Source organism: Lissotriton helveticus, chromosome 4_1, assembly GCF_964261635.1.
Source record: "Lissotriton helveticus chromosome 4_1, aLisHel1.1, whole genome shotgun sequence".
NCBI classification, from domain to species: domain Eukaryota; kingdom Metazoa; phylum Chordata; class Amphibia; order Caudata; family Salamandridae; genus Lissotriton; species Lissotriton helveticus.
The window spans coordinates 1,832,804,449-1,832,827,093 of NC_136063.1; the positions used below are offsets into that span (position 1 = coordinate 1,832,804,449).

The 22,645-nt window shown below is 44.6% G+C and overlaps 1 protein-coding gene across 4 annotated transcripts in view; it reads right to left on the reverse strand.

Annotated features, from left to right (window-relative positions):
• Nucleotides 1-22,645, reverse strand: part of ZNF711 (zinc finger protein 711) — a 239,742-nt gene that overhangs the window by 54,144 nt on the left and 162,953 nt on the right. For all 4 annotated transcript variants that reach the window (XM_078688476.1, XM_078688475.1, XM_078688477.1 and 1 more), the window contains exon 6: nucleotides 9,583-9,720. In XM_078688476.1, coding sequence (XP_078544602.1) covers nucleotides 9,583-9,720 — 138 coding nt within the window. The remainder of the gene's footprint in view (nucleotides 1-9,582; nucleotides 9,721-22,645) is intronic.

Sequence of the window (22,645 nt, forward strand, 5' to 3'; positions counted from 1 at the left end):
AGCATTTTAGAGTATAGCGCCTTGATTTCTTTAGTAGTTGCCTCATGGAATATATCTATGTCATATATCATAATAGGCATATAGGTGGAGCGTGGTTTGAAGTTAGTGAGACTCCCTACGTTGGTAAGTGGCTGTTCCGGAGTACTTTGCGAGGTTGATTGTTCACGTCTAAGGGACTCCATGTCATGAAGCAGAGGTACATCACGCACCAAGAGCCCTTGGTTACTTGTCTCTGCTGTCGCCCCAATTGTCCGTATTTTGCTCCCAGCAAAATATTTTTGAAGCTTTAATTTGCGGACAAATTTAAATAAATCTATCCTGATATTAACATAATTAAAGTCACTGGGAGGACAGTAGGACAGTCCCATCGACAGAATGCGCAATTCAGATGCTGAAAATATGGTATTGGTTACATTTATCACAGAAAGAGCAGTACCTGAGTCATTTACTTCTTGTTCCACCGCCTGTTGAAGTTTTTCTTTTTTTGTTGATTTTTTCCTAGAATTGGCTCTTCGGCGCTGGTATCGTTTGACGTTGCGATTTTTGATTTTTGTTGCGCTGGTATCCTGGGGCGAAGTGTCTCGCGTCTGTCCTTGCGTAGACACTCCACCTCTTGGGCCAGTGAAAACCGGGTAAACCCCAGCCGGGGTCCCGTTTGTGAAGTGTTGGAGTCCGTGTCGCTATTTACACTAGAGCTAAGATTAGATTCAGAAGTTTCCTCTAGTTGAGCTGCTTCGGACATATCTTTGGAGGAAGATGGTTGAGAGGGAGGAACAGGCTTAAACACTTTGCTGGCTTTTATAACATCATATTTTTTCGCGAACGTGAAAATACGCCCCTCAGCATAGTCAGCCTTATCGCGTTGAAACTTATAGGTTTTCCTCTTTCTGATTGTGTCCTCCTCCTTCTGTAACCTTACCATCATTTCGCTCCTTAACTTAGTACACTGCTCGATTTCATCCGTGCACATAGTTTCAATTTCTGAATTCATTTCCTCAATCTTAGCTTGAGTCTTCACTCGATCACTGTCCGCATAGCGTACCAGTATTTGCAGAAGCCGGCGGGAATTGTCAAGATTACATTCTGCCCACTCCCTGAGCATATCGGGGTCAGGATCTTCGTAGCTGGGGGCTAGCATAGGTCGCAGCCCCCTCGGTATTCTGTTGACCTCCAGATAGCGGCTCAGGGAGCGGTGCTCCCACCATTTAGACTGTTCGCGCCTCATCAATTTTTCAAGTTTTTTAAATCTGTCACGGATGTTGGCGTGTTCACTCTCCGGCTTTTCCTTCAATGTGGACACAGCTGCATCTCCGGCCGGGGAGTCATCAAATGCATTAAGGGCTGCCAACTCCCTCCCACGAATAGCGTCTGCTGACATGGCGCTTTCCAAATGTTTCACAACGCGCAGTGCGCACTCACAGTTATGATAGCGGTGTTTACAAATGCTTCACGCTATTTAACTTGGCACACTCTTCCTCACCGGCTCAATCTTGGTCCGTGTCGGCTTCACGAAGCCAGACTTCAGGTGCAGACAGAGACAGCCGCCTCAGCGCTCCTCGCCTGGCTCAGGTTACCGCTGCCGCTGTAAGCAGTGTCCGGGGGCTGGAGCAGTTTCTCCCCAACGGGAGGCAACAATCGACTTCCGGGTGAACAGAGGTCTTGGCTTCCTGCTGCTCCGCCTCTTGAGAAGGAAGGGGTCAACCAGAACCGGAGAAGCTCGTAACCGGTTGTAGAGATGAAAAAGATCTCAGCATTCTCTCACCAGGAGCCCTTGTAACGGCTACCATCGGCGCAGAAGAAGAGAGGAAGACCCAGAGTGCAGGTGAGCAGTGTTTTATTCAGTTACATGGAAGGCCCACCTCAGCATAATGTTTCGGCCTACCCAGAGGCCTTGGTCACATGACGCATAGGGGAGGGAAGGCAAAATTTAAAGTGCAGGTGCCATACTAATTTTAACCGTGATTGGTTGCAGTGATCACATGCTCATGCTGTAAGTTTATAAACATGGTAAACATACTAACAGGCTGCCTGAATTACGGGCTATATAAAAAAGAAGCAGAGAACTCGGAGTAATTCTCAAGTTTAGGTGGAAAGCAGCTCCTGTATAGAGCACTCTCAACACCAGTGATACTCTAGATCTGCTCACCTCAAATGTCTGCTTTTCTATCGAAGTCTTTAAGCATAGGATTAGCACAGTGCCATCCACGCCGAGATAGAAAAGGACAAAGTCTTTTGCCATTTCTACAGCAAAGTCTTTAAGCATAGGACTAGCACCTCTCTGAAGAGCTCTATTTTGAGCGAAACGCGGTGTCAGGGGTTGCTTTTACTCATTTCAGGTTGGCTTGGTTGGTAGTTTACCAATTCAAAGCTGTAATAATGTGACTGGAGTGGTAAATGGCTTTTGTAATTTTACAGCTCGGCAAGGACAGCACTGTGCTAGTCCTATGCTATACAAACACACATCACATATGGAAAATGTTACTTACCTTGTGAGCATCTGTTCCTAGCGCGTAGTGCTGTAGATTCACATGCTTTGCATTTACTTGCCATCTACTGTTGGGCTCATATATTCCAATATATTTTTCTTCAAAGAAGCTATGCTTGACAGGATGCTGTGTGAGTCCTCCCTTAGTTCACAATGTGCATTAGCACAAACTCCACCCTTAGATTATTTTTTGCTTAAAGGGTGAAAGATGAAGTGTAGTCGATAATAGTAGGTATGTGCTCTACAAATTGTCAGTTGATAATAAATGTGTATTTAGCGGAAAAAGCTTGCGCTATCACTGTTCAGGGAAGAGGGTGGGTGCGTGTTAACCTCCAACACTACACTACGGAAATATGCTTGCAGGTAAAGTACATTTTTCGATTCATAGCATGTCTGGCTGTAGTTATACATTCTTTGCATCAACTAAAGTAGTTTCATCCTCGCCATGGTGGTTCCCTTTTTATGTATAGTGAGCCGTAGGTGGTATGGGAAGTTAAGATTTAGGCTTTGCATAACAAGTTTTGATGCATTTAAAAATCCACCTTGGAAATGCCTGCTTTGTAAATCGACTGACCTTTAAAAGGTTTAGCAAATCCCACAACAAGTTGATTAGTCTTCCAAAAAGGTTTGGTTGTATCAATATAATACATGTGCACACACTTCACACCCAAGTTGTTAAACAATCTTTCTGCTACAGAATCAGGTTGTGAAAGGAATACAGCAGCTTAATTATCTGAAAAGGAGATAGTACCTTAGGTAAAAACGGTGGAGTTGTCCTAAGGACCACTCTATCTTTGTTTACTTGTATGAATGGTGCCACCATAGTAGAAGATTGCCGCTCACTGATGAGCACGAGTGAAGCTATTGCCACAAGAATAGCCACCTTCAAAGAAAGGAATTGCAAGGAGTAGGAGTCGAGTAGTTCTAAAGGGGGCCCCATAAGCTTTGTGGAACCACTTTAAGGTTCCAAACAGGCACAGGTGGTGTTCCTGGGAATAGGAGGGGTATAGCCCTTTTGAATGCCTCCCCTAGCACTTTCACCACAGGAATCCACACAAGAAATGAGTGTTCCTGTGTCCCCTCTTTTGCATGTATTTGGCTGTAAGAGCCATACACTCATCCTGGATTTGCACATATTCAAATTCTAAGACCTCAGGTGCCAGATGGCATGGTTGAGCGGTCTGGGATCTGGGTGCCTGATTTGATGCGGTTGTGGAGTGAGAATATCTGTCTGGGATTTGGGATGATGGACATCTCTAGCACCGAGTATCATGGTCATCTGACCCAAGTTAAGGTCACCAGAATGAGGGTCGTGAAGACCTGCCTTATTTTCCTAACCACATATAGAATGAGTGAGAGAGTTGGAAAAACATGGGCAAATACCCCTGGCCAGTTAATCCACAGAGAATTTCCTATGGACTGTGGGTGTGGGTATCAAAAGGAGGAGCTTTGACATTTTTCTTTTCATGGAGTGCCGAATAGGTTGATAAGTGGGGTCCCCCACTGGTAAAAGTACCTGCGGAGGACTTGAGGATGGAGTTCCTACTCATGAACTTGTTTATATGTCCTGCTTAAGAAGTCTGCAAAATGGTTGTCCACCCCTACGAGGTGTTCTTTCAGAAGATGTAAATCATGGCAGATTGCCTAATGCCAAATCTGTAGAGCCTATGCAAAAAGGAGAGGGCAGTGTGTAACCCCCTGCTTTTTCATATGGTATATCTCAGTCTTGTTGTCTGTAGTACAAGTACTAAGTTGTTTCAGACTATGGAGTAGAAAGCCGTGAGTGCCATAAAATTGGTTATGCGCTCCAGGTAACTGATGTGCTTCCCCTAGTAAAGGGAGTGCTTGTCTTTATCAACACTAGATCTTCCCACTGACCCTCTGCCTGTGGCCACTGACTGGCAAGGCACTAACTGCTAGAGTTGGCACATGTGCAGTCTGCCATAAAGGACAATTGTAATGCATGATGCATTCTTACTAAGAGCTTCATCACTGTTCTTAGAAATTCTGTATGAGTGATGTGAAAAAGGCAGCAGCTGCTGAAATATCAATCACCCTCTGCTGATTGAGGTGTGCTTTCCCCAGAACAACAATCAGAATGCATCCGCGGAAAAGTTGAATATGTTGAGATTGAAGATATGCCGTTCTAGCATTTACTTTGTGTACTGTTTTATGTGGAGCAGCTTTAAAGGTATCTAAGTGTGTGCTAGACACTCCTGTCCGGTGCTTCTCTTATTCAACCAATAGTTGAGATACGGAAACATTTGACTGTCCACTTTACGTAGATGAGCAGCCACCACTGCCAATTTGTGAAAAGCTTTGGAGCTGTGGGGACTCGAAAGGTAGTACTGTGAAATTACAAATCTGTCCCCTTACAACAAAACACAGGTAGTTGTGATGAGCAGAGTGGATAGGGATGTTGAAACATGTGTCTTTGGGATCTAACACAGTAAAGAAGTTTCCTTGATGAAGTAATGGGATGACATCCTGCAGAGTAGGCATATGAAAGTTTCCAGCAGGATGTAGTGATAAGAGTGGCCTCAGGTGTAGTTCAAGGTGGAGTGAGCCGCCTTTCTTCGGAATAAGGAAGTATAGTGAGTAACCGCGCTCTTCTTGTTGCTGTAGGTGCACTTGCTGTGTGGTGCCTGTTTGGAGGAGCGATGTGACCTCATCTAATAAAAAAGCAAGATGGTTTTGACTGAGGTTGTGACATCGTGGTGGTATGTTGATTGGGTGGTATGGAATTCAAGGCAGCAGGTGTGAGGGACAACTGTTAACACCTACTGATCTGAGGTGATATCCATCCAGTAACGGTGAAAATGTAATATTCCCCCCCTCCCGTTAGGTGTTGGATGATGGGGGGAGGGGGTGGTGGGGATGGGGGAGAGGTCAATGGAAAGTCAGTGTTTGGGAGTGGGGCTTCTTTGCTAGAGCCACCAATTCCCATGCCCTTACCATAGCTCCCTCGATAGCCTCACCATAACCAACCCCTGCCTGGGTGTGACTCCTAAATGGCCTGTTGATGGCGCTGACAAATTGTGCCTCAGCTGGTGGTCTTGCCTTACTGTCAGCTCTCATCTTGTTTCTACAAAAGGAGCCCCTTGTATTTGTGGACTGCAGTACAGCCATGCAATCTCAGAATCTTTCTTGATCTTTTCTAACATTTCATCCACTTGTGGTCCAAAGAGATGTTCTCCATCTAAGGGGATGTTGAGAACAAGATGTAGCACCTCTATTTTAAAACTGGAGAAGCAAAGCCATACATGCTGCCAGAGAACACTGGTGCTAACACTGGGGAACGGCCTAATGATTGCATTGGAAATTATTTTCCCCTCCGTGCCTATTTTTTCCCTCTTCTTTCTATAGACCTCAGGAAGGTGCTGTATGAGGTCTTCAATTTCCTCCCAATGATACCTTTCGTATCTTGAGAGTAAACCTACTGAGTTTGCGATTCACCACAGAGTAGTTGCCCCTATTGCTACCCTTGTCCCTCCCTATAATGGCTGCTGGTGTCAGAAAAAAGGTGGACTAATTCTCCTGGAGACTCTGGTGGAGGTGGTGGAGAATATGAGTGTGGAGGTGATTGTCTGGGTGAAGAATGCAATGGTGGTGGCTTTGTGGCTGTGTCTTTTTGCCTTTCTGGCACCGGCGCTGAGTTTTCTCGAATGGTAGTTTCTCTTCAAAGTGGTTCATCGTTCTTGGGGTTTGGAGGCAAAGTACTGGAGATATTTCCCCCGAGACGGCTTCACGGAAATCTTTCCAATATTAGAGTGCATAAAAAGTTGTTTTGCCTTGCATTCAGTTCCTCTGTCAGTCTTTCAAGTATGGATGCCTCGGATACCCTCTGATTTAGGCGGCAAGGGAACTGGTACTGAACCTGGGGTGCTATTTCGGCATACACTAGGGCCTTGAAGGCAAAGAAACAAGACTCATTTCCTCTGGAGCCTGCTGGACTAAGAGGCCTTATCCCAGTGTTGACAGGAGCCCGAAGTTGGCAGTGCACCACCTCGAAAGCAGTGCTCTGACTAACCACAAGTGTTTTTACAAGGATTGGATTTGGAGCAGTGCTCGCTGCCATGGTAGTATAGTCCCCATTGGTGTTGATTTGTTTTCAGACCCACATGTATAGATGACATTGTTGTTACCCATATCTAGTCTCCCTCATATCCGTTTGAAGATATGGGCTGAGCTTCAGCTGATCTGACTGTACTCTGGAAGGTCTTGCCTCCTCTGTCTCGAGCTTGAGGGGTTCTTGTTTGCCTCAAGACATCCCGCACCTCGGCAGATGACTGCTGATGCATTCTTAGATGTGTCCAACTACTTTCCCTCCAGTACCTTTGCATATTCTTGCATCTAAAGGATATATAGAACTTGTAGGAGGTCTTATCGAGCTTGGGGGGAGAGGTAAAGGTTGCAAATACCATGCTGATCAGTTGAGAGATACCTGGCATACCTGGGTGAGAAAAACCAGAAAGGTGTTTGATCCATCACTCTGTACCTGCCCATATTCTCCGAGTGGTTGTACTGGAGAGGAAGGAGAACCCAAACGAGACAGTGGACCATTGCGCAATCTTATTCCATCTCAATAATTCTCAATGAATCCCGCAATTGCAAATATTGTTCTCGGAACATTGATGCCAAAGTTACCTAACAGCTGGACTCCAGAAAGGGAACAAGTCTATCTTGGAACAATAACATAACACAGCCGAGCATGATGACAGAAAAAAAATCAAAGGGTGGAGTTGGTTCCCATGTACATTGTAAACTAAGGGAAGAGTCGCACACCAACTTGTGACTTGAAGTCTTTTTGAAGAAAAACAACTTGTCATTTCCTAACCCAACACTGGATGGCAGAGGTACGCAAGGCATGCGTATCTACAGCTACACATGCTATAAACACATATACATAAAACAAAACCAACTGCCTCTCTGATCATTTACTTTGTTGTTCATTTGTAAGAGGGCATAAAGTTATATGTTCAAATGCAAAAAAAAAAAATAATAATAATATTACCAGTCCCTCATCAAGGCTTCCTTCAATTCACTAAGGAGCTTTTACGAATCTTCAAGGAGGTGGTGTCAGCCACTTCCTAAAAATGCACTAACCCCCAAGCTGTGAAAACCTCCTGTTTTTCTTCACCAACAAAATAGACTCCTTTAGGACTGGAACCACTGATTCCATGAGATTCACATCTTTGCAACCTCAATTCTCTGAAGACGTATTCCCAGTTCCTGATACAACCCCAACCTTGCCACTTGCCACAGAGATTGTACCCTACTGGAGTTTGCACCTCCATCTCAACCAGAAGTAAATGACGTATTAGTGATCATAACCAACGCCAAAGTTATCAAATAAAGGGGTACCTGCACTTGTCCTGATAATAACTAACCATGTAAAGAGCTCCCTAAAAAAGCGGAGAAATCCTCCAGGCTCTCAAACATGCAATCATTACACTCATACTAAAGAAACCAACAGCTGATCCCAGAATTATGGTGAATTATAGACAAATCTTTGGCTTACCCTGAGCTGCTAAAGTCATAAAAACAGTTGTCTCTCACCAACTCTCCAAACATCTGAAGACTAATGGCCTCCTCAGAGACTTCCAATCTAGATTTAAGGTCAAGAAGAAACAGTCAAACAACTCTACTAAACAAAAGAAGAACACTTCATGGCCGGTGACCACAGTCATAATAGTGCCTTAATACTAGATATCTCCGTTTCATTCGATACCACAGGCTGCTCATTCACAGACAGTCGTCCACAGCTGTCATTAATGCTACTGCACTTGCATGGTTCACTTCATTCCTACACAACCAAAACCATCAAATCAAAATAAATGTGTCCCCTTCCTCCCTAAAACAGCTAATAACCCTTGCAGTGTACCCCAACATTCGCCTTGTCTCCCATCCTGTTTTAAGTTTACATGGCGCTCATGCTGGCTTTCTATACAATTGGCAGAAAAGACATGCAAATGATGTTCAGCTCCCCTAAAAATTGTATGATTGTCCTGGCAATCTTTCCATGCTCTCTCACTGCATTTCACCAATCTTGCTGTTTGGTCCCTTAAACCCAATCTCTATCTTGCTTTCATGGCCAATGGAACTGGGCGCTTTCCCATATCCAGTGAACTAAGCTTGAGTTCTGGGAGTGGTCTTCATATTTTACTATCTTTCCATCTTTCATTTTCATGATAAACGCAGTTTGCAAATCCAACTTTTTAAACTTTCTACAGCTAAAAGAAATTCTGCAATTCCTACCAAAATTTGCCCTGATCTTCACAGTTGTCTTGCAATGCAAGGATTACTGCAATGGCTCTAAACAGGCATCCCCCATACTTCCCTTGCCAAGCTGCAACAAGTAAAAATCGCGTTGCTCACATGGTGATCGGTCAGAAACAAGACCACATTGACCCTGCTCTCAGATCTCTACACTGGCTTCCGATGAAAGAACTTAAAAACTCTCTGCATTGTTCATAAGACACTACATGACTGAAATCTGAAATACATCACTGGGCTTTCAGCTGCGTACCTTCCAACTAGAAACTTCAGGTCAACTAACAGAGATCTGCTGTCTCTCTATCGATTCAGATATAAAGGATTTAGAGGCTGCTCTCTTCAACACCAACACTCCTCCCTTTGGAACTCTTTACCCATCCAACAGAGACTTCATAATGACTACATCAAATTCAGGAGAACCTTGAAAACATACCTGTTGATCTAAGGGGCTGGGTAGACCCGGATGTCCTAGGAGAAACGATAGAATGATTTAAAAAAGTCTCATCAATCAGACGTCAAGAGCCGGTTCCCCCTCTCGAGCAGGCTTCTGACTATCTCACATTCAGAGCTTTATCTTCTGTGTTAATCCTCTAGTGGGACCGTTCGCATATGGTTTTGGTTGTACTCACTGCTATACTTTGTCTCTACGGCCCTCCCACTGGCCCCCACTTTAGCGCTTAGAGGTCACAAAATGGAGTGATTTGGAGCACACAAAATGGAGTGATTTGGAGCACTTAAGAAAAACCCTCAATGAAGAAAATAAGAATATGAGAAATAACTTAAAAATGCATTTGCTAAGTATGTTTTGAAAGTGTTCTTACCATAAGTAGCAGCCCAAGCCACAGGGACAAATGTTTTGTTTCCGTTAGAATCTTCCAGCTGTGCATCTGGGAGTGATGTTGCGTCCTCTTCACCTACTATAACTTCCATGTATACCTCGTCTGCTATTTCAGCACAACCTGCGTTAGGGAAGTAGACATGAATACATGTCAAAACAAGGCATTTGCTGCAAGTCTGTAAGCGTATAAGCCTAAATACCAACAAACCAATAATGATTTGAATATATCAAACGGCCATGCAAATGCATTTCTCACTTCATTTACTCCTTAACTCAAATTAGTAATGCAACAATTGCCATCTGCACAAGGGACGTAATTTGATTAATATAATCAAAACTGACACATATTCAAACCTGGAGAATTAAGGAATGACTGCAAAAAGCACTGCTATGACGAACTGTTCACAGACATACAGATTAAGGTGCTTTGCTTATCCCTCATATGCTCAGATCCACATTCTTTTAATGAAATGTTTGGGTGATTCCATTGGACCTGAAGACTTTGTCCAATCAACCTCATTCACTGAACCACCAGCTGTCCAGAATGGGTGGTTGAAGATTCTTGGTCCAAATGCCAAGTTGTGAATTGACTTACATTTGACCCTCCTAGTTTATTTCATCATCTTGTTTTTCGTAAACATCTAACAACAAACCGAAGTTTTACTACACCAGTTAACATCATATTCAGGTAAGGGCCAAGACACCATGAGGGTATTTTGTGCAAGATACACCTTTAACATAATGTAAATTCAGGGTTATGGGTGACAATATTGGAGTTCCCAGGTGAGGGAGTGAACTGAACTACTAAGAATGTATTGAAGATGGAAAGATCAGGTACATTGGTGGCATTCACAAACCTTTTCAAATGGGGGTTTTACCTTATTTGTAGGCATAAATACATTCCTGGGGCCAAGTGTCCTGATATGGTGTAAAAGAGACCCTAACATCCCCGTATTTTCTACACATAAAACAGAAAGGATTTTCTCTGTGCAAGCAATGCTATCTTTCATGTCTACAAACACTGAGAAAAAATAATATGTACCAAGCAAAAAGATATGCAAATTAATCACTTCATAGGAAAGCATGCCAATACAAATAAATTACTACACTGTGGCTTAAAGGAATATTCTAGGAAGAATCTCTGTGGTACCAGATGATGTAGAGTGGAGAAAAGAGAGATGTGTAGATGCTGGCACCCTCCAAACATGTACGTACACCTGTACATCTCACCAGTGTGGCCTCCTTAGTCCTAGGACCTATTCTTAGACCTAGCAGACAAGTTCTGGAGAAGAATTCCTAATATTAGATCCAGCATAGCACTGAGCCACAACAGCCCAATGTATTAGACAAGACTCATGAGACAGGTAAGGAGCCATTGCCTTTGCAACTCCGTAAATCACTCATGTCTCACCCTCCACTCAAGGTCTTGTAGCACGCACATCCCAGGCACAGAAAATGTCAAATAAACCAAATCATTCCATAAAAAAAAAAAAGTGTTCTACCTTCTTTGAAGAGAGGGAAACTATATAAAGCTATCCTTACTGCGCCTGCAGACGAGACAGGGCAGAGGAGACTTAACTAAGAACTCTAAGGTCACTAGGTCATCATTCGATGTAGTGTCTCAATCAGAAGTACTCAGTGCCATTTCATTTCCTTGAACCCTTACCCTCCGCACTTCTCAAGAAAATGGCTTGGAGGTCTTTCCAGATTGTGCAAATATAATCATATATAAAACTGGGGGGAAAAATATAGGCTTCATTTTTAAAAGGGGCTCTGTTGCCTAAATATTGCCTTATACTACCCCAATTGAATAAACCCCACTAATGAACAGACCCTGAGAATAAAAAAAAATTCTGACCAGTGTCCAACCTACCCCTCCTGACAAGGTACTGGAGACCTGTGCAATACTCATTTCATAGCGGATAATAACCTGTTCAGCGAACTTTAACCTGGCTTCAGAGTTCAGACCAGTATACAGCAAAAAAGAAGCTATTCTAAAAACACAAATGTTCTGTGCGTTCGGGAAATGGGGACTCATGCCTACTCGTATTGATTGGTCTGTTTGCAGCTTCGGACAATATTGATCGCTCAAACCTTTTTCAAATCTTTAGTGGAAGAATGGTGTTTAGGGGATTGGTCCTCAACATACCTTAACTAGGACCAACACATTAAGTTGGTAAACTCCCCTTCCATCACATAGAAGCTCCAGAACGATGTCTAGCAACGGTCCACACATTCTCCCACTCTTTTCAATGTATATATGTAACCACTTGTTTCATCCTTAAATCACTCACAGATTGCATATCACTTCTAAAATAGAAGACAATCGGTACTACTGAAAAATCGATTCTACGAATATCTAAAATGCAGAAATAATCCTAACTAACATGCAAAAATAGATGACGATCCAGCAACTGAAATGCAATGGACTTAAAACAGAGTTCCTTCTGATTTCTCCAATCCCACCAAACAGAAAAGTCATGACCCAATTGTGGCTGAAGCCGAATTGCCAATCCTTCACTGTGGAATACACTAAAACTCCTGGCTTTTTCCTGGACAAGAATTTGAACCTGCAAACTTCACAACAACTCCCGGGCAAGAGGGGCACAACATCAATTGAAACTCAAGAAATATTAAGCCCTTTATTCCGGAAAAAGACTTTAAGGAAGTGATCCAAGCCCTAGTGTAGTTGAGACTGAAATATGGAATCTTGCTGATCAATCAAATCCCTTTAATATATCTAGCCCCAATCAATGAAGCTCTCCACACAGATGTTAGTCTAGCCACTTGCTCACCAAATTTGGATCATCTCTCTCTAATACTAATAACACTAAGCTGGTTTCACAATGAGGCTAGAAGTATGTACAAACTGGCACGTATCACATGCACAGTTCTTTACCTTGGCTCCCGGATGTGCCTAGCCAAGAAATTGAACATCTCGGGTAGTCAGAGAAAACTACAGAGTTCAAATTCCCTATTGGTTGAAATTCCATTACTCATAAAGGCAAAAACACTAAGGCAATCACTTCCAGAAGTGGTCCACAGGGCTGGAATCCATTTTTCAGAACTTCAGGAAACAATGAAAATAGAACTAAAATGCCCGTTATTGTCACACTTCAACACAAATGGCAAAGTCTTCAAAGCTGAAAAGTTGGCAACATGTAAATATTTCTTATTATTCCCCAGTACTATACTCTGGATATTACCAATTATACAATTTGTATTATCTTTATGCAAAATTCAGAAAGTCCTTTTACATATCATACTAGATTTGTTCAAGCAGGAGTATATGCTAGCCACATTCTGCTTTGATTAAATTATGCTAATCTAAAGAACTCTTTCATCGGCTGGGTCTAGGCTGCGCTATATAAAACTGCAAATAAGGTAACAACATTAAGTGGGCAGCACATTTGCTACAACAATACGAGGGTCTTGTAGTCTTTAATGTCCTGCTTTCTCCCTCGAATTGCAAAACACGTTTCCACTTCCTGGAGAGGAAGGGAATCTGGCCTTCAGGAATCATCACTCATGGTGATGACTTGAGCCCCCATAGCAAATAGTCTGCACTGAGAATTTATAGTAACACTCATGATGTTCACAAAGGGTGTTCAGTGTAAAAAAGTCAGGAACGGTTGTACCTCTCATTATTTTAAAGTCAGGACACTAGAGGAACATAAAGAGGTCTAAACACGGTAGAGGCAGACATCTTCAGATTCTTCTAGGCAATTGTTTTAGGTATTGATTCCTGGTCCATAATGCTATAATACCTGCTACATATAAAAACGCATCTATTAAGAGAGAAAACATAATAAAGATCACAACATTTGAGAAAGAAAATCATATTTCTACTAGGTACAATTGAGTGCTTTCATGTGAATTTACTTGGCTGCATCTTCAGCCTAACCAAGCTCAAACTTCCACAGGAGATACAACCTATGTAACAAAGCATGTGCACAACCACGGGAGCCAGGAGGGACACGTGTAGTCATATGGAAATGTTAGCCAACCTGGAGACACGGGGTGGGGGGTGGGGACTGCATGAGGGAGGGGGGTGGTAGGGAGGGGGGGGGGTTACAGTTTGTTTGGTTATGTTCTTCTCTTTTATTTATTTATTTATTTATTTTGAAAGTTTTATATAGCGCGAACAAGATCTTTGCAGATATCAGAGCGCTTTACAAAGGCAAGGGGTAAGAACAGGAGAGTGCCTAACAGGCATTTGGGCATAGAGTAATTGTAGGTAGTAAGTGAGTGGTAGGGTAGGTACACGAGGGAGCATAGTTAGGCAGGTAAGTCAGTAATACAAATAGTAAAAAATAAGAGGGAGCATGGACAATCAGGTAAAACGATAATACAAATATTACAAATGGGCAAAGAGATCAAACAAGTAGTACAGATCGACGCAGAGTCTTTAAAGGTCCAAAGTAATAGTTCACGTGTATTTAGCCATGAGGATAGCTTTTACTTCTTTCTTTAAAAGAGGAGTGGAGGAGATGAGCCTGGTTTCAGGAGGGAGTGAGTTCCAGATCCTAGGCGCCATTCCTGAGAAGGAGCGTTTGTAAGTTTTTCCTTCCGGAATCTTCGAGGCTTCAGCAGAAGATTGTTTGTGCTTCTGGTGGTTCTGGAGCCGCCAGAAATTGTCAGATTCTGAGTGAGGTTGCCGGGTGAGTTCAGGTGTACAGCCTTGTGCGTCATGCAGGCAATTTCCAGATGAATTCTGGCTTCAAAAGGCAGCCAGTTCAGGGATTTAAAGTCAGGGGAAATATGTGAGTGTTTTTTAGATCCAGTGATGAGTCTCGCTGCCGCGTATAGTGAGGGCCAGATTGGCTGCAGGGAGCTTTGTGCCCAGCTGACCCAAACTTCACCAGCCTATAGCCATTCGAGGACAGGCAGTCAGGACGAGGTGCAGCTGGTTTGTTTGTGTGCGCATAAGTGCTGCAGGGGATGATTTAAAAGACTAAAGGCCTGATTTGGAGTTTGGTGGACGAGTTACTCTGTCACATGGCCGATGTCCTGCCTGTCTTATTACAGGTACGATAGGATGCACTTCTAGTGGGGCGCACAGGAAGGCCATCGCGTTTGTGAGGATTGTGAGGATTGGGAGAATCTGACAAGCTCTGGATCAGGATCCAAGTTATGTTTATGAACATTTGACTGTTTAGTCCCACATGTAATGAGAGCGGGAAGGACTGCGGACATAATGCTTGGAGTCTGTTTTAATTTGTGGAGCACAAATCATCATTGGGGGAGGTCAACGCTAGGAGTTGATCCAACAAGGGGACAATCGGGCGCACCCTGTGAGATGACCAGCGGACAGAGGGATCTTCGGAACACTTTGGCCCCGATTGTTAGCTGCATGGAGCGTGAGAGCCGCACAGTAACACTCCACTAGTGCTGTGCAATTAGGATTGAGAACCCCCAGGGTGGGCAATAACTGCATGGTATAGCATACTTTGTTGGGCCGAAGTTCCACCCTCTTTCCTTTGTGCTGGGTGGATTGGTGCTCACGTTTCCCACCTGCTCTAGATAGCTGGTGGATGTGAACTGGGGGTCAGGTGATGGGCCGTGGGAGGGGGAGGGACGGTGGGTGGGTCAGAGCTGGGAGGAGAAGGACACCCTGGCATTGAAATCTATTGCATGCTCCTCCGTTGCTGAGTGGCGGAGCCCAGGCAGAGGCTTGGGCTGGGCTACTGTGGTAGCCAAGGACTCCATTGATTTTGAAGCCGGCTGGTGAAGTCTGGATGCGGAACGGGACTGGGACTCAAACCGGGGTTGGATGGCCACAGAGCACGCGAATGGATGTGTAGGTATTGATTGGTTGAAGTCCTAGTGATGGAACAGTGACAAGGGGGCACAATATAATCGAAATAGGGGTTTGTTTTTGTCTTATCAGGAGATTGGTTTGTGGTACAGGGCCGACTGCACTGCTTCTCGGAATAGAATGGTGATGATGGTCAGTCTAATGCGATAGAGGACTGAACATGGTGTGGCAGAGAGGGATATCAGAGGTACGCATCGATGAATTGGAAGAGGGTGTATGGATGTTTTCACTTCAACTACGGGGCCTGGATGTTGAAAAAGGTAAACAGCTGTTGGAATTGTATAAATTGGATTTTGGGATGGACTGGTGTGATGCGGGTGGAATACAGAATATTGCCGCATTTTTCGGATGGGAGGATACAGCTTTCTGGGTTGTGTGTTCTGTGCTTGCCCAGTGCTGCTGTCTATGTGCTTCCGAGAGGCTCCACACAGACTTTCTTTCCCTGGAAGGCTGGTCCCTGAAGAGCATGGGATGAGTGGCCAACCATATTGCTTTGTTTTAAGGTACACTTAGTTCAGTCACACGCTGATGTGTGCCTTGTTGGTTCGGGTCCAAAGGTCATGGTGTCAAGTGGTGGGAAACTTATGGAGTCTTCGGAATCACATGGTAGCAGGCACACAGGAGACTCTGCTGAATACAGTTGGTGGTTCTTCACATGGCATCCGTTTCGTTTGACCTGAGTGGAGCAGGGACTTTGAAGAGCACACTTGTTTTGTGATGTTTCACATCAGTGCTGAATACTGGAACCATGGTGTGTGCTGGATGTTGGAAACATAGAGGAGTCTGCCATTTACGGTATGTCCATTTTTTTTTCACTTTCGGGCTACACTCTGGATTCTTGATCTTCTCCACTCTGCTCCCACTTGGCCCCTTTGTCACTGGCGAGCTTTTGAAGGGCATCCAGGAATTGCTGTGTGACAGTGGTTTTGGCACATTATATGTGTACACCTGTACTCCTCTGAACATACATTTTGGTTCCTATCTTGACAGAGACTTCGGACTGATCCCCTTGGCTCAAACAGGGCAGGTTGTTCTCTCTGACCCAAACGTCAGCCGCTTCATACCTGAGCAGATCTGTCCAGGTGTCAACTCTAGGGGATGGACTGGGACAGATGCCAATCACAGGAGCAGGGCCACAGCACAGTGTGGTCTGAATCCATAGAGCAAAGGACGGCCTCAGGACCCATGAAGGCAACAAGACTGGGAAGATGTCTCCACCGAGGGGAAGGCTCCAGTCCTTTGAAAGATTCCGATGGTCTTCTCTCCCAGATTAGTCACCAGTCATTAGTCATGATCAAGACGTCTCCCTATAGATGTAATTGGCACATAATTGGCTTGCTGCTGGAACAAGGGAAAGTGGGGGAGCACCATGTGCGCATTTTAGGCGCGCTGTGAGCGTGCACATCGGCGTGGCCTGCATCTCGTGTGGGTGCTGCGCAGTTCGTGCGGCCCAGGGAGGGGGCCCCGGGGCGCCCAAGGTGGGGACACATGGCAGCTGAGTTGGAATTGCTAGCTGCTCTTGCGCTGGATCACGGGGAGCCATCACCTGTATTACCGTCATAACCGCTCCACCGAACCCAGACACCTTTCTTCCACCCTGCGCACCAGCTAGGCTCGGGGACATAGAGAATATAAAGCTTGAGTGTCCACCCCTGCCGTGGTTTGGAGAGGACTCGGAGATAAGAACCCCAGAGGTGCTGATGCGGATCAGGGGTTTGGTGGGTACTTGTGAATGATGTCAAGGTGTGCTGTGAATGCCGGAGAGAAGCACTTACTTTGGCGCACGTTGACGGGCCAGCAAAGGGAGGCCAGCATAGCCTCGGTCATTGACCCCTGTTACGTTTGACACTTTCAGCAGCCATTGACGCGTCCTTTGTATATGTTTGACATGTAGGTACTGTATGTCCTGAGAGTACTTAAGACTTGTAGGCACTGAGTTATGGTCTTCATATTACAGAGACCAATTTGAAAAGCTGTCTCCGTGGAGCCGACGGGGGAAGGGAAAGTGAAAGTAAAGCTGCATGAGGCTTGCGAGGACAGGAGATGTGCACACCACGTGACTGTACGTGTGCGTACACAAGCTCCAATCACCCTGCGCGTGCCCATCTCCTGTCCCACTTCCGAGGCAAGTCTGCAACAATAGATCTCGCAGGTGACAGCGCTTTCGCGCTGCGTTCACCAGGCGAGACTTAAAAACTGGAGTCTGCTTTAAACGTGGAAGAATTTAAGTATAAGTGAATGCTTACTTTTTCACAAAAAGCCAAAAGAGATTACATCCATAAGTACATTGCATGCATTAGAAACCAGCATTGGTAAATGCATTAGGTTTTGCCTTTGTGTTTAATAATAAGCAGTGTTTTGTTGTAAGTTGTAGCTTGCTGAGTAATTGTACAATATAGGTTACAGAAAGTCTGTTACAGTGTTATGACTTGTTTATCTACAAATAGGCAATATATTTTGTTGTTACTACTTGTATAGTGTGGGTTAAGTAATAGTAAAATGTAAAACAAGCATTTGCAATGCAATAGGTCTCGCATTTGCGATAGTTTAAGCTATTGGCATTGTAAATGACAATGCCTTTTATTTATCTGTTTTGATAATTAACACATAAATGAAAAGGCACTGTCATTTACAATGCCAATAGCTCAAACTCTTGTAAATGCGAGACTTATTCAAAGAAGTGGGCGTCATTGACCCGGACTGCTTGGAAAGTGAAAGTGCGCATGGCGTGCTGAATGTTGCAGTAAAGCATGTGGTGCCTGCAGTAAGAGAAACTCATTAAAGAAAATAGTGCTTACAGACTAAATAAGACCTACTGTGTAACAACAGAAGTAAGAGGTTGAATCCTCATGGGAGGTTACAAATGAAGACAAGGCGGTACTAAGGAGGGACTGACAAGCCTATTCACGAATCAGAAACCAGCGTTTACAAAAGACAATGACACAAGCCAATGACAGATATGGGCTGAGAGTGAGCGGGGCTTTAACTCCATACACGGATACAGCAAGCCTTGCAGAGCAGCTCATGCGCTGCCCAGGCCGACTTAAAAACTGTGGAATGCCCCCACATCTGTTACCATAGCATGATAACTGCACCCCATAGAATGGGCCACAGTCCCTACAGTTAAAGCCACATTTTAGTTTGCGTTTGGATGCAACAAGTGCATCACTCACCAGGTATGGATATAGCCTCTTCTTGTGCTCTGGCATACTGTCCACAACGTTTTGATAGTCCTCATAAAGCATGGATATAAAGGTCCTAAAGACAGGAAGCAGTAGCAGTGTGTAACAGCCAAGTTGCCAGAGGGAAAACTGTGTGAGCCAAAGTGTCAAGTTTCTTGGACTGTCTACAGAGGCTGTAGGAAAGGAATTTGTATTCTGCTTCAAAGACATCAAAACGCCCAGAATTTCAGGTGATGGATGGGAGGACTAAACCTATTTGCCACCAGGAGGTAAAGCTATAGCACCTGGCTATCAGCCTTTGGGCTGCTGGACCTAAAAAGATTTCTCCTGTGCTACAATTATAGTGTCTTGGCATACCTTATTAAAAGAAAATAGGACTTCACAGAAACTGTAGAAGAGGCGGGCGGATCAACTTATGAATCATATTCATAATCCACCATGCGTCCATAGCCCTTCTTCTCCATTGCCCAGGTATCTGTATCTAAACCAATAATTTCCTCTAAATATCCTTGGCATAGGGGAGAGGTACACAGTGATTCATCACTGAAGTAAGCCTCGATTTCTTCCCTTGCCATATGGATGATAACTTTTTCACATCCATACATCAGCCAGCTCTGGGCTAGCTTTGTGGGCAGCGTCACAACCTACTTTTGGGTTGCCACAGAGGGATCGCCTGAATTAATGGGGGCATAAGGACAAGACAGTACTTAGGTCAGTTATGACTACACTTCAAGCACTTTGGCTGAACTTGCAGAGAGCAGCCAGAGTGACACAGTGAAACCTTTTATCGAGAAAAAGACAAAAAACACAGGATCACATCTAGCCTTCTTTCTGTATTACGCAGTTATTGGCAGCTTTTTAAAAAGGAAAACTTTGATTTGCATATATATGTATGGCCTATATCATGCAAACCCACCCCAAAATGGGTTTCAGAGCTCTGTACAATCATAGTGGAAGCAGCAGGGATGGAATATAAATAGGATCCACACATGAGCCAAATTTCCAATAAAAGGCAGCGGCTTCAAAGCCCTATACAGCTGCTTTATAGAATCACATTTGGAAGCACATTAACCTAGAGTGCAAGCAAGTTAGAAGGCGCTGAGCACTCTGGCTAGCAGTGAGCAGGTACGACCAGCGGCTGGAAAGGTACAGGATGAGCTAAGTAGAAACAAGCATACAATCTGCTGTCGAACATGTCATAGGACGATTTCAAAATGTGTGCTATTTCATGAAGGTCCACATCAGTAACAACCATGAGTAAGTTTGCACGCTCTGGTCTCAACCGAGAGACACATTACACACAAATAGCTGGGTGCCGGGCTTGCTCCAGTTTCTCATAAAACACCATCATCAGAAACACCTGATTTCACCCAAGTTGTTTGGACAATGTTCAAGTGACACACAGCTTTGGAGCTGGCATCCAAGGATGGGTAAGCCTCATCAGTGCAGAAAAATTAAATGGACGTACAGGTCCATCTCCTGATGTCATAATTAAATCTCTGAGGCATTGTAACAAAAAGAAACCTTTAATTGGCACCGGAAACAGACAAAACCAGTGGTCACTTCACATAAGTCAATTTAAAGACCAAAATGCGCGGAGGAAAGGAGAAACTCTGGGGCAAGGACTGCGTGCCCCATCATACCGCGAACCTGAAGGCGGGTTGATTGATTGTAACACGGGGTAGATTAGGGGCAGCTGTACAAAGTGTTCAAGGTGTCCTGTAGTGCGGGACGTGCGTGGGCCGGGCCTGGGCATTCTGAACGCACATTTTTTAGAGTTCTTTTATAACCGATAATGAAGGAAAATCATTTTTGGTGAAAAGAAATGTTACCTAAAATCAGACAATTTACGAGGGGAAGCAGTGATTTATCCACGTGTTCTCGTTTCACTTTGTACCAAATAGCCAGCAAAGTGTAATCTATTTGTGTTCCCTTAGGCTAAGGCTTTGTTTGTTTCATGTGTACATTTCCCGATGCTTATGATGTCACATGAGAGGGAATACCGTATCTCTCCTGCAAGTTCATGCACTTTAAAGTCACCACATACCTAAGGCACACGCTATATTCAGTAGATATAAACAAAAAATCATTGTGAGTTACACTTTACCCCTCCTCATCCATTCGCGTAGGACCATCGGTTGCAAATGCCGCACCCCCTGCTAACTTTCTCCTATTCCAATTTCAAAATCTATCCCTTTTTTCCAGGGCACTAGAAGCGCTCCAGCTGGGAAAGTGCAATTTTGCCTGGAGCGCCGTACATGCTTCCATCGTTTCTGGAAGCATCTCTGACACTGGAGATCTCAGTATCTTAGAAAGAGTTTGAGTCATGCAGACAGCTGACAAGTGATATCCTTATGTTTTGCTGTTAGTCCTTGTAAATTAAGCGAGGTATTGGCACGGAAAGTGCGGCGGGAGCAACTGTACAGCGTGCGCATATGTTTAAGTGGCAGGAGAGAGTGCGTGGCAGAGTGAAAGGAAGGGCAGGGAATAACACCAGGATAGGTGGCAGAATAAAGTGCCTGGCACAGGAAGAGGCATGGGTAGACAAAAATATAAGGTTAAGTACCAGGACATGCTGACAGCGCCTATTTTTCGTCCTAGTCCGACCCTGATGAAGAATCATAGCAGTAGAAAGCACTGTAGTAATGCTTACAGTTGCAGAACATATTCACTGTGGGATAGGCTAGAGCGGTGTCTTTTTCAGTTAACAGACGGCATGAGAATTCCCTTTTAAATAAACATCGAGCCACTGCTGTCTGCAGCGCTCTTGTGGATGAAGTGAATTAGCACAGAACAAACAGACAATACTGCCTTTTTATATAATGGGAATCAACAGGAGAAAACAATCACACAGTGGCATGTGCGCTCCGAATGACAGCGTCTCGGCTGCCGCTTCCGTGAAAAACAGTAATAATGGCAGAAGTAATTAAAGGGAATAGGAGGATGTTTCAGGAAGGCTGCAGCTGGGAGGGTTGGCGCTGATGAGGACAGAAGCCCCTCTTACCTCCTTTCTCTTCACTTGTGTTTTTTGACGACTGTCCTATTTTATCTTCCTTTCAGCTGAGCAGAAATCATGCACGCGGCGCTTCTCCTCCCGGTGCACACCATCATCACCCTCACGCGAAGAGGGTTGTGAATGCTGGTATATTTTCTGAAGTTTAAAACCTGTCTATGTCAATTCATATTATGTGATGTTATCGGCATTACATAAAACATTTCAACAGGAAAGTGGGAGGTTAAAAAATGCGCTATGGCTCCTGCGATGAATGCTTGCAAGAGGTAACAAGCCTTGAGCGTGCACTCTCCCGAACTTCCGGTTTCGGGATGTGCACGCTCACGGCTGTCGTGGGGCGGGACTTCCGCCTTTGCGAGAAGCCCGCGCCCATGGAGTGGATTGCCCAGAGGACCGGTGGCAGCAGGTGTCAGGAGTGGCGGCTGAGGCCGCTGATACGGTAAGTGGGGCTTGGGGGGCTTGGCACGTGTGTGTGTGCGTCTGCGCGTGTGTGTGTGCGTCTGCGCGCGTGTGTGTGTCTGTCTGCGCGTGCGTGTGTATGGGCCTGCGTAAGCGCGTCCACAGAGCCTGGTCCGCTCATGCACCTGTCTATCTCCCTTGAGGAGCAACTCAGCGACAATAGGTCGAGAGAGCTCGACCTAAAAATGACATGATGTATTAGCAATATTATGTGTTTAAAGGGGTTCTGACAACTTTTGTGCCCGGTGCCACTGCACCTGCTGCACCATTCAAATCATGACCCTATTGCTTGTAAGGTAACTGCACTTGTGACTGCCTGTTTGGTAGTAAAATATTGCAATATTTGGTGTTTAGAGGAGTTCTGTCAACCTTTGGCCTAGGTGCAACTGCACCTGCAGTACCATTGAAATCATGGCCCTAGTGCCTGCTAGATAATTGCACTTGTGACTGCCTGTTTAGTAGTTACATTTAGCAATATTCTCCGTGTAGTAGGGTCCCTAGAGCTTTTGGCCCTGCTGCACCATTCAAATCATGACCCTGTTGTCTGCAAGGTAACTGCACTTGTGACTGCCTT